At 44.0% G+C, this 12,499-nt stretch overlaps 1 protein-coding gene across 2 annotated transcripts; it reads left to right on the top strand.

Moving 5' to 3' along the window:
* Positions 1-811: 811 nt before the first annotated feature.
* Positions 812-9,458, top strand: LOC141758956 (L-xylulose reductase-like). 2 transcript variants are annotated; one of them, XM_074620797.1, is made up of 9 exons: positions 812-933; positions 1,155-1,231; positions 2,881-2,978; positions 3,136-3,290; positions 3,449-3,491; positions 3,785-3,884; positions 6,176-6,240; positions 7,744-7,861; positions 9,244-9,458. In XM_074620797.1, the coding sequence occupies exons 2-9, from the start codon at positions 1,180-1,182 to the stop codon at positions 9,345-9,347; spliced, it is 735 nt and encodes a 244-aa protein (XP_074476898.1). In that variant the 5' UTR covers positions 812-933; positions 1,155-1,179; the 3' UTR covers positions 9,348-9,458. The 2 variants fall into 2 exon arrangements, with proteins under 2 accessions (XP_074476898.1, XP_074476899.1); XM_074620798.1 differs by lacking the exon at positions 9,244-9,458 and adding an exon at positions 8,368-8,420 and having other exon boundaries at positions 7,744-7,878.
* The last annotated feature ends 3,041 nt before the right edge of the window (positions 9,459-12,499 follow it).

Here is a 12,499-nt window from a genome sequence, read left to right as displayed (position 1 = left end):
GGACTAGTATTAGTATTTTTTTTATTTTTTTTTGCCGTCTCTGAGCAGCTGTCAATCACTCCCGAACTCCGACCAAATGGTCAAACTAGGCAGCGCTGATTAAATATGAATCAATATTCTGTTACTGTAATGCCTATTTCTCTCCTCAAATGTTTTCAGAAACATCTTGTAGTGAACTGTTTAGCTGTAAAATGAGAAAGTTTGTGACCCGGAAGCCATGTTGAGATCAGTTGAGGAAATACCAAGCACCGCCCACTAGCTGGAGCACAGCCAATAGGAACGCTCTCTCTGAAATGACCTGTGATTGGCCAAAGTGTCCCGTCATTGCCCAATGATGCCAAAAATATACTGCATACTGCAGGTTTAAGTGATTTAAAGGTCCCATATTATGCTCATTTTCAGGTTCATACTTGTATTTTGTGTTTCTACTAGAACATGTTTACATGCTGTAATGTTCAAAAAAAACTTTATTTTCCTCATACTGTCTGTCTGAATATACCTGTATTTACCCTCTGTCTGAAACGCTCCATCGAAATGCGCTAAAACCGAGCGTTTCAGACAGAGGACAAATACAGGCATATTCAGGTCAACGGTATGAGGAAACTTTTTTTTTTTAATATTACAGCATGTAAACATGTTCTAGTAGAAACACAAAATACAAGTATGAACCTGAAAATGAGCACAATATGGGACCTTTAAACATCTGTATACTCAGACAGAAAGCTGTCTGTGGTGGTTTCTGACTGTTCACACTGACTACTACTGACCTGGAAGACTGGCGGGCTCTGAACATTAATAACTCTACTAGTGTTAATCTTTGAGCCCAGTGGAGGAACACAGACACAGAGAGAGAGAGAGAGAGAGACAGAGAGAGAGACACTGCTTCCTGCAGCCTGCAGACCCGGATCGACCGCTCTGTCTGCTGCACATCTGGTGAGAACCTCCAACGATCCTGTAGAACCATAAAACACACATGTTATGAATCATTATAAGGCTATGATGTGGATGCAGATTAATGTGTGGCGGGTTTAGTAGAAGGAGCAAGAAGTTGCAGCAATAGTTTAGCTCGACTATAGACATGAACGAGTCACATGACTGATCGCCTCTCTTCATTCTGTATTAACTTGTCTGTCTTGTTGCATATTAATCTGCAGCTGATCTCGGAGGACTTGACCCACCATGGAGATTTCATTTACAGGCAAACGAGCTGTGGTCACCGGAGCAGGAAAAGGTAAAGTCAACAACACTTAACACACAGACTCGAGAGGTTTTCAGTGTGTGCAGTGACACCATGAGGCTGCTTTAAGAATCACATCCTCCTCAGCCCTGCAGGACACACACACAGGGGTCAGAGGTCAGGGGTCATCAGAAATAGACATTTAACCCTTACAACACACACTCTTCCACACACTTATCCTCCCTGACCTCTGACCCTTTACCACATTTATTTTGTATTTCAATTTATTTTACTTTACTTCATCTTAATTATTTGGATTGTTTAAGTATGTGTCCTCCCTTTTTCTCTGAATTCAATTGAAATTACAGTTTAAGATGAAGTCTTGTTTTGTTTTTTGTGTTTTCTCTCTCCCCTTTGTTTTAAGTTGTGAAATTTTGTGTAAAACAAAGAGACAGCTGTAAAATGAAAATACAGTAGGAAAGAATGTGATGGTGATTGTATAAGTTGCTGAAACTGCAATAAAAACTAAGTTAAAAAAAAAAAGAAATAGCCATTTAACCCTTACCTAAAAGACGTTTATTCAAGTGTGCTAGTAGTAAACTTCTTAAACTTCTTCTGAAGCTTAAAATAAGAAAGTTCAGTTTACTTTTTATACTTTATACTTGTTTAGACTTATCAGAGATATAGCCTACTTCACAAAAGTATACTTATTATTCTTGGCTTATACTGACAAGTATACAGAAAAGTCTACTTGGCTTATACTTGTACTTGTGTCTTTTGATAGAGGTATACTTAAAAGTATAATAAAGTATTATTGCCTTATAGGCCTACAGACTTACTTTTTGATACAAATACAGTTTGTAAATTTACTTCAAATTATAAAAAAATTTGGTAACACTTCATTTTACAGGTCTGCAAATTCAATGGTAATTAGCATGTAACCTATTTGAAATTTCTTTGGAATTACTGCCAAATTACCCCAATATTTACCTTAAACAATTTATTGAAAATTACTTTATTATAAACATTATTTAATGATTATATTCCTTATATTCTGAGGTAAATATTGGGGTAATTTGGCAGTAATTCCAAAGAAATTTCAAATAGGTTACATGCTAATTATTGCCTAAGTACCATGAAATTTGTGGACCTGTAAAATTACCAGAATCTTCTATGTTTTTGGATTCTCCATTCACCATGGAGGCATGCGAGAAAAAAAACATTTTCATTATTTATTATTTTTTTTATCATCACAAAACATCAAGTCAAATAGCAAAAGGAGCAAGTCTCTTTATGTAATACATAAATCATTGGCTAAGTACTAGTAAAAAGTACTGCTTATACTATATACTGCTTATAAATGCTAAATGCTGGGACTTAAAGTGTTACCATTAAAGAAAAATAACTGATAAAAGCTGAAGAGATGAAAAAAAATCTGAATTAAAATAAAAAAATCTGTGATAAAATTGCATGTTAACTTCAAAAGACTGCTTAAGGCATGTGATGAATTTTTACGTATACCCTCAAAGAGTCTTGTCAGTTCCAACTCACTGAGAAACTGGAATAAAAAAAAGCTTTGTTCACGAGTGGCAAAGCCTGAGTCATGTGTGGAATATGTGTGTGAGTGTGTGTCAGCTCTGGTGTCACAGCAGCAGCTCCGCTCTCTAATCAGTCTTTGTGTTTATGGATGTTTTGTATCTCAGGGATCGGCAGGGCCACGGCTCTGGCTCTGGCACGCTGTGGGGCAAAGGTCACAGCGGTCACACGCACACAGGCTGACCTCGATAGTCTGCTGCAGGAGGTACTCCTCTTACTCTGACTTGAAGTTATGTGTGATGGATGGATGTGATGTCATCTGACAGATCAAGACAGTTCTATTATTACAGAGTGTGTGAGAGTTAAAACACTGTGCATCAACAATATCACACCAATATCTTGTGTTGGCTTCCTCCTCACAGTGTTCCTCCATCACTCCGGTGTGTGTAGACTTGGCAGACTGGGGGGCCACGGAGGCGGCCCTGCAGGACGTCGGCCCCGTTGATCTGCTGGTGAATAACGCCGCCTATGCCAACCTGCAGCCCTTTCTGGAGGTCACGCCCGACCAGTTTGACCAGTAAGACAAAACACAAGACGACCTCCAACTACGAAGCTGCAGCAGCAAATAGTCACAGAATATACGGCACAATGTAGAACGTATGAATCATAATATACAGTTTCATCATATGACAACCTGCTATGTTTATTATGTTCTAAGTTGTCATTCATCTCCAGGTCGTTCAATGTGAATGTGAAAGCTGTGCTGCATGTCTCTCAGGTACAAGAATGGCTCAAATCCACATCACTGCACGTGCATGTCCTTCATTCTTGGCTCTATTTTGTTCCTTTTTCCTGTTGTTGTAAGTAGATGTTTTGTTGATTTAAATATTAATGGTAAATTCAGGTTTGGGTGTCAGGGACGGTACAGTAAGTACGACAAGACTTAACTTACACCTGTAATGGATTAGCTGTGTATCAGTGGTTTAATCACACCATTAGTTTAAATTGAAATGTCTGTTTCATCAAACTGCTTCTGTTGAATCAAACAGAGCTCTGTCTCTGTGTTGGCAGATAGTGGCCCGTGATATGAAGGCCAGAGGATCAGGAGGCTCCATCGTGAACGTGTCCAGCCAGGCCTCAAAGTGTGCCCTCAAAGACCACACTGTCTACTGTGAGTAATAGAGGAACAGCCAGCATTCAGCTGGAGCCTTTCATTGGAGAAAAAGATTTCAGTTCTTGGATCTCTTAAATGGAAGTAGCTGGCGTTCAGTACATCTACGAACAAATCTCTAAAGGTGCTTAATTCGAAATTCAGAGCATATCTATGATTGAGGGATTGCCTCCACATGGCTCTCAACATGGCAGCGGCTGAGGTGGTGGCTAGCAGCTAACAGTGCTAACAGGGCAAACAACGGCAACAGTGCTGACAGAGCAAACTGGGGGGATCAGGAGGGTGGCGCTACACTTCTGCGACGACGCCATCGGTCAGGATGGCGTTACCAACGGTAACCGCTGTATGAGTGCAGTGCAGAGCGGCGGCCGTGAGCTAGCCAGTGGGGCACGCTCATATGCACTAGGCCAGTGGGGCACGCTCACACGTACTAGGCCAGTGGGGTACGCTCACATGCACTAGGCCAGTGGGGTACGCTCACATGCACTAGGCCAGTGGGGTACGTTCACACGTACTACGCCAGTCGGGCACGCTCACATGCACTACGCCAGTGGGGCACGCTCACACGCACTAGGCCAGTGTGGCACGCTCACACGTACTAGGCCAGTGGGGCACGCTCACATGCACTAGGCCAGTGGGGCACGCTCACACGTACTAGGCCAGTGGGGCATGCTCACATGCACTAGGCCAGTGGGGCACGCTCACACGTACTAGGCCAGTGGGGCACGCTCACACGTACTAGGCCAGTGGGGCACGCTCACATGCACTAGGCCAGTGGGGCACGCTCACACGTACTAGGCCAGTGGGGCACGCTCACATGCACTAGGCCAGTGGGGTACGCTCACATGCACTAGGCCAGTGGGGTACGCTCACACGTACTACGCCAGTCGGGCACGCTCACATGCACTAGGCCAGTGGGGCACGCTCACACGTACTAGGCCAGTGGGCCACGCTCACACGTACTAGGCCAGTGGGGCACGCTCACACGTACTAGGCCAGTGGGGCACGCTCACATGCACTAGGCCAGTGGGGTACGCTCACATGCACTAGGCCAGTGGGGTACGCTCACACGTACTACGCCAGTCGGGCACGCTCACATGCACTAGGCCAGTGGGGCACGCTCACACGTACTACGCCAGTCGGGCACGCTCACATGTACTAGGCCAGTGGGGCACGCTCACACGTACCAGGCCAGTGGGGCACGCTCACATGCACTAGGCCAGTGGGGTACGCTCACACGCACTATGCCAGTGGGGCACGCTCACATGAACTATGCCAGTGGGGCCAGTGGGAAGTTTTCTACACATTAGAGAGGTTATTTTTGCATTTCCATTAGCAAAAGTTGTGGACGGTACCAACCGAACCACTCCTTTCTTGGTACCACCTTGGTCTAGGTTCCAAGCGAGCTGAGCCGATACAGAAGGTCGAGTAAAAACATTGCAGAACACTGTTTGGCAAGAGAGAATAGTCACTAGTGCAACCTGGGACATCCTGCACAAACCCGCCGTTTTTAAATAGCAAAGCTACGGTCAATAGCAACCACAATTTTTAATTCACTCGACCCAGATTTTTCAAAAATGGCAGCCCGCAAAACTACACCGTGCACTACGATGGACACACTTTGTACACTACGCCGTCCAATCGATGAAGTGCAGATCCTCTGTTTGGTTACCACTGAAATGATCCAGCAAGTGTCCCGTTGAAGATGATGTTACGGCAGTTTCACGCATCATCGCTATAGCGATCAGCTAAGAATCCCGCCTACACTGAGCTGGCAGTGGAAACACTGCATAGAGAAATGGACCTGGCACCAAAAGTGAGTAGAGTCGAGCCAAGTCGAGCAGAGCCGTACTATGCAGTGGAGACACGGCTTAATGTGCACTAAAAGCATGCACGGCCGGCCCAGCTGTGTCACGACTTCATTCTCTGCTCAGGTAGACATTACTCCTCTATACCTTTACATAAACAAAAGTTGCTTACAGCTTTATTAATGCTCTGGATATCTTATAAAGCACCAACCTCTTCAAGCTGAACTGACTGTATTGAATTGTTCTCACTGACTGAATCAGCAGCTTTTAGCAGTGGAGCTACTCACTGCTGGTATACATATTTCCCTGTTAATTACGCTGCTAATCACTACAGATCCATGTGTTTAGTTATTGATTCAGTCATTTGTACATTTGTACCAAAAGGGGAGAAGGGGGTAGCACTGAGACTGTAAAAAGGTTTTCCCGCTGCAGCCGTGGTGACAGTAAACTTCCTGTTGTCTCTGTGTTCCTGTCATTGTTCAGGTGCCACTAAAGGAGCCCTGGACATGCTGACTAAAGTGATGGCTCTAGAGCTGGGACCCCACCAGGTACCATCACGCTTACAATAGGAACCCCTGTATGTTATAATGCACAACACTGATATGCACTTTACATGCATTATGGCTGCACATTATCACATTATACTAGATTTTATTTTTATGAATCTCTTAAATATGTATTTTTAGATTGGAGATCAGTACAGCCAGTAGAGTACAGCAGCTCATCCTACCCACTCACTACAATTCCTGCTCTCTCTAAATACTTAAAGGGGACATATCATGCTCATTTTCAGGTTCATACTTGTATCTATGGTTTCTACTAGAACATGTTTACATGCTTTAATGTTCAAAAAACACATTATTTTTCCTCATCCTGTCTGTCCAAATATACCTGTATTCACCCTCTGTCTGATACGCTCCGTTTTAGCGCCTGCGTATATTCTAATGCGCCTGCATGTGACATAGAAAGGGGAGCCAAATCTGATTGGCTTGTTGAATTACATGTTTTATGATCTATTCAGCCCACAAAAAACTGACTGGGTTGTCTTATTTCACAGTTTGTGGGTTGGTAGGTACTCCAGATACCCAAATGTCTGTGCACAAGCACTGAAAAAGTGACTTTTCAGATATGTCCCCTTTAAAATTAGACTATGTGTCAGGGGAAACAGGGGGGAGGGAATTTTAAAGTTAATCCCGAAGGATAACCACAAAAATCGCAAGCGATTTAAAGGGAGAGGGGAAACAGCAAATGAAAACAGGCCTAAAAGGAAGGCTCCCTACACGTAATATATCTTGAAAAGAATAAAACTAAAACACCACGGCCGAGCAGCCGACTAGAACATAAATGAAACAAAAGAACCAGCGAAGGCAGGCCACACAGACCTAACCCACTCCAAGAGACTCTGAGAATAAGTTTAATGGTGAGTGAATCCCACAGATAGGTTCACATGGTACTTCTGCAGATTCACACACCCCTATACAGACAGAGCAAAAAACAGGACAGCACTCTCACTACCTCTGACAAAGAGACAATGAGTCAGCACCTGAGCACTGAAACCAGGGGTAGATATAGGCTTCAACCAGCTGATCCTCATCAGGGACAATGAGGCTCCACAGCTGCCTCTGCTCAGAGATAATGAACCCAACCAGCCTGCTGAGTGACAAGTGACCCTCGCACTATGTCACTTGGGGGTTTTACTTGGTCTTGTATGACCAGCAGCTTATTGTGGCCAATGTTAGGCAATGTTATAGTCAGTTCACTAACTTTATGACTCCTCTGCTGCTGTTTCAGTGGCTTAGTAGTTTAGCATTTAGAATAATCCCCAAATTGTCCCTATAGTAGCCACAGTGTCTGCTGCTCAGCAAAAGTTACATAATGTCTCTTTTATAATGTCAGTTCAGAGAAAGGTTATGAAGGATATAGCATTAATGAAGAATATTAAATAAGCAATTCAATCCTTTAATTTGTCTGCTGTGAAATAATGAGATGTTTGATGGTGTTCTCATTGATTGAATGATGGAGTTGTTTGAACTGTGTTGTGTTCTCATCAGATCCGAGTGAATAGTGTGAACCCCACGGTGGTGATGACTGAGATGGGTCGCCTGGGCTGGAGCGACCCCGAAAAAGCCAAGACCATGACGTCCCGCATCCCCCTAGGCCGCTTCGCAGGTCAGACACTACAGGCTGTATATACATACTAAACAAAGTCTCTCAAACTCAATTTCTTTTGTAGGCAAATCATTTTAATAGACTTCACAATCAGGTCCATAAATGTGCTCATTGTGGCTATTTGAAGCCAAATTCCCGTGCAACACCATGCCTAATGCGCACGAAAATGACTAAATGAATATCACGGCAGGAGACCATTGTTGGCTGGGTGTTCCTCCAAACTGTTCCATAATGCAAAAATGCTGGTGGCAGTATTTTAGTGTGTCCATCAGCTCTCCCTTTCTAGCAGAACACACCAGCAGAGGGAAACCGATGCATAAACACTCAGAGCATCTTCCTCCTCGGCAGCAACAGACTCCTCCTCTCTCCCCCACGTCCAATCGGTTATTATGTTCCAGCCCTTTAAGACGCAGTAGCCGGTTTGCAAGTAGTGTAGTGTTTCTCTAATTGAACTTCACCCAATCAACAATAACTGCTTGAGACAGCTTTTTTTCCCTCCCCCTGAGCCCCCACTTTGGTTTTGAAACCCTCCCTATTTTTGAGGTCTCAAGGTTGGCAAGTATGTAACCACGGCCTGACTCCAGCTCTGTATTTAAAGGCACAATGGGTAGGATCACTAAAAAACAACAATGTATAGACTCATACAAAAAGAATCCCTCTCAATCATCACTTCTGACCCACTAGCAGTGTGTGGTGGTGTTTGTATCTGCCAGATCGTAGCACGCATCCAAGAGGAAGCTACTAAAATGGCAGACACGGTGCCAAAAAAAATATAGCGAGGCGAAAACGCCAAGGGGACAAAGCTCTTTCCAAAACGAGAGTGAATGTGGGGTTGGCTTTCACCCGCTGGTGAGCACCTTTAACACACATCGTCATGAGATTTGTATCCATCTTCTCATCTCACTCTCATAATGAAGGGAAATAAGCACTTGTACTACTTCTTGACGTTTAGGTCGCCCTCCTCTTTACTTAAAGACACATGGAGCGTGTGAGAGTTCATACCAGGGTGCTGAAAAGGAGGCTGATGGTTGATTCAGATTCAGGAATGTGGATTCAGGAATGTGGATTCACCCTCGCTCTTCACCCTTTGCTGGCCATTCAGTCTACATGTGTTTAGTGGACTTGGATATGTCCTCTTATAACTGGAGCGAGAGCTGTGTTCACATTCTCTTCAATGAAGTCTAGCATGTTCTTGGTCAGCGTTGGACTCCACCAATACTGACTTGGTGCAGCCAAAGAGTGCAACTAAATCTAATCTTATAGTCAGCATGGGTATAAACATAATGATGCAGTGTATACACACACTTTCACTTGATAAATGTGTTGACATACGTGTTAACTGAGCTCCCTTTGTGTGTGTGTGTGTGTGTGTGTGTGTGCAGAGGTGGAGGACGTGGTGAACAGCATTTTATTCCTGCTGAGTGATAAGAGCAACATGACTAATGGAGTCTCTCTGCCGGTGGACGGAGGCTTCCTGGCCTGCTGATCAACACGTTACCTCGTCTCAGCACACCGCCCATCTGCCTCCTGTCTCATCACCTCACTGCATTATACAAACAGAGGTCAATTTGATTCAGTCATTAAACAACCAACCTCTAACTTTTCTTTATTTGTGCTGATTTTATATGTGATATTGGAACATGTCTCTGTGAGATTTATGTATAGGAGTATTATTGGTGTCTACTGTACAGAGGGTTTTAACATGTTTGCAGATGAGGTTAGAAAACAAGTCTAAATTAGAATGTTTTGCTGCGTTTTCTCATCTACATTTCAACACCTTTAGCTAGGCAGGACCACACGACATGAGTCAACCACACAGTTTGCTATGCCAACCAAAGACAGCGTGACAGAAGTGGACTGCAGTGCTGCGTCTCGCCACGCGAGGGAGACAGACACACTGCAGACCTGGAACCATACAGAAATGCATTTCACACACACAAACACATGAAACAAAACAAATAGATGTGTCTGAACGGAAGCATAGTTGTTTGAATGAATATAAAACATCCTCAGACAAGGCAGCCTATCATAATCACATCACATGATGAGAGAATCCCGTCACACTCTACAGAGAAAGTGTGATTTCAAATTAGAGCGTCTCATGATGCTCAGCAGACCAAACCACAGCCAGCCATCCAGTGGCGTAAATATCCACAGTGCAGCTGGTGCGGCGCCCAGAAGCTGTCAGGGGTCCCCAAAAATCACCCTCCTACACCGTATCCACATTTAATCCGTTATTATGCACTTCTGTTACATCATGTTAACAAACCAGATAGGCTATGAGCTCAAGATCAGACTGGAGATGTCTTTGTTTGTTCTTTTTAAACAGAAAAACACACTTTAATATTGTGATATTTACTGGAAATGTACAATATAGCCAACAGCTGCAGGAAACTTTCAGCTGCCACCTTATTTAGTTTTTTTGTAGTGAAATGAGGAGGTATCTTATAGCTAACTCCTCATTTCAACTTCACCAATCAGCCGATCCTGGTCCATTGAGGCGATTTCAAAGTGAAAGACAGGAATAAATAGCAACAGCTGGACGTCTGACAAAAGTTCAGCTCAAAACAGCGTGCCACGTCGCGCTGCATCGTTGACAGCCAGGACATTCCAATAAAAAATGGTTCTTGAGCAGTGTTGTTAATGACTTTGCGGAGCACAAAACCTGTAGGATGAACTTCTAATGGTCGAGTAGTACTGGTTTATTTTTGTTATTATGGAGTGGGATCAGGGATTTAAATCTATAGCATTGTAATTGTTACGTCTCATATGTTGGAAAATGTGCACCGACTGAAATCTTTGTGTGTGGTAACATTTGACTGCTGAGTCCAGGGTCCAGTCCTGTTAAAGGGACTGTTTGTAACTTTTTACAGGTATAAATCTACCGGCTCGGTTTCCCATGCGCACTCGCATATGCGCGCTCGCGTCTGGCTACGCTATTCAGACTCCCTGTGAACACATACCATCAGCCTCCAACACAAACTACAAGGAAGCACCAAAACCTCTTGGTTATATCTAGTGAAGCCCGTCTTGCAAAACAGTGTTGGCGGCGGTCATAGTATGCGGGGGAGACCGTGGCTTTGGTCTCCAGGGCCAGAGTCTCTGCTCCGCTGCTTGCTTGTCTTCACTCACACACCGCGCTCGTTCTAGCTCCACCTCTAGACGTGCATGCGCGCACACTGCACACTGCAGAAGACTTCGTAGCTCTGTGAATATCTAGTGAATGTACAGTGGACGTTTGTGCAGAATTAAATAGTGCAGCTCCTCCAGACCAACAGAGGTTTTCCATGTCTTGTGAAGTGACGGGGCTCCGCAGTGAGAAACGTCATTGTCTCTGACTGCGCCCGCAGGGAGACACCGGAGTTTTGGTCGGAGACGATAATGTTTCTCTTCCTGCTTCAGCCCCGGAGGCTGAAGCAGGAAAAGCCAACACTAGGATCAGATCTAAATCATGTTCATGGAGAGACCTTCGTCTGGTCAGCTAACATTACTGCAAAGCAGGTGAAATATAAAGTGATATTGTGGTTTTAGCTGATGTGTGTCGCCTCACTGTTTTGAGTGATGCTCCTTCATGTCTATTTAGAGCGAGCCCGACGCTGACTTTTGTTGACTTAATGGCCACAGGTGTCGCTGTTAACAAGCATTTCTGATTCTTACAAACAGTCCCTTTAAATTAGCGTTGATACATTTGGTGCTGCTGTCCGTGATGCTGATCTAAGGCTGGTTTGCAGGATGCATGGTGAGCCTCTCGATGGTGGCAGAGCAACTGTCTGCTTTGCAATTGTCTGGAGTGGTTGTGTGTGTACATGCGTGTGTTTGGGGCGGGGACCCAAGAAAAAATTCTGCACCAAGGCCAATCACAATGATGTTACGCTGCTGCAGCATCCTGCTCCCTCTGCTCTGAGTGAATGTTGGACTCGTTCAGACCTCGCCTTACAGGGCTTAAGAGGTTAAATGCCAAATAATTGCCAAATTGTTTACTTAGTTAGGTTAGGAAAAAAACAATAATAGTTGGGCCTAAAGATGACTCCCTTTGTAAAGTGAAAATGTGTCTTGAGGTTGTGAACAAAGGACACTAACAAAAAGCTGATTGTAACGCGAAAGGGAAACTTAACGCACGAACATGAGCAGTACAGATTAGGATCTGGATGGGTGCATGGTGTAGCAGAAAGACCAGGAAGTTGCAGCATAGTTCACATGACTGATCGCCTCTCTTCATTCTGTATTAACTGTCTGTCTTGTTGCATATTAATCTGCAGCTGATCTCGGAGGACTTGACCCACCATGGACATTTCATTTACAGGCAAACGAGCCGTGGTCACCGGAGCAGGAAAAGGTAAAGTCAAGTCCAAACCTCCTTGCACATCCTCTTTGGTTGGTGTTATAGAGTGAGGAAGAAAAAGAGTGCTGGTAGCCTGGTGATGGAGTTGGTCCTCCTCATGCAGGACCAGTAACAGTACTCTGTACTCAGTAATCTGTTGCCACTTATTTCTATTTATTCATTATTACTTTATGTCATACTGCGTCATTCACAATCAGCTGTGTTTTTTTAATAGTTCCTTATAGTTACATTGTTCATATTTTGTTTCACTTTGTTTAGCTGATGCTTCTTGTTTTTTGCAATATCCCCTTTGCTGC

This window comes from Sebastes fasciatus, chromosome 20, assembly GCF_043250625.1.
Source record: "Sebastes fasciatus isolate fSebFas1 chromosome 20, fSebFas1.pri, whole genome shotgun sequence".
Lineage (NCBI taxonomy): Eukaryota > Metazoa > Chordata > Actinopteri > Perciformes > Sebastidae > Sebastes > Sebastes fasciatus.
The sequence above is the reverse complement of the archived record's forward strand: the minus strand, read 5'-3'. Positions and strand labels throughout refer to the sequence as shown.

Bases quoted from the DNA above. Each gene is read 5' to 3' on its own strand.
- LOC141758956 (XM_074620797.1), top strand. From the start codon at position 1,180: ATGGAGATTTCATTTACAGGCAAACGAGCTGTGGTCACCGGAGCAGGA. The intron at 2,979-3,135 runs GTACTCCTCTTA...TCCTCCTCACAG, and splicing joins TCGATAGTCTGCTGCAGGAG to TGTTCCTCCATCACTCCGGT. The intron at 3,291-3,448 runs GTAAGACAAAAC...ATTCATCTCCAG, and splicing joins ACGCCCGACCAGTTTGACCA to GTCGTTCAATGTGAATGTGA.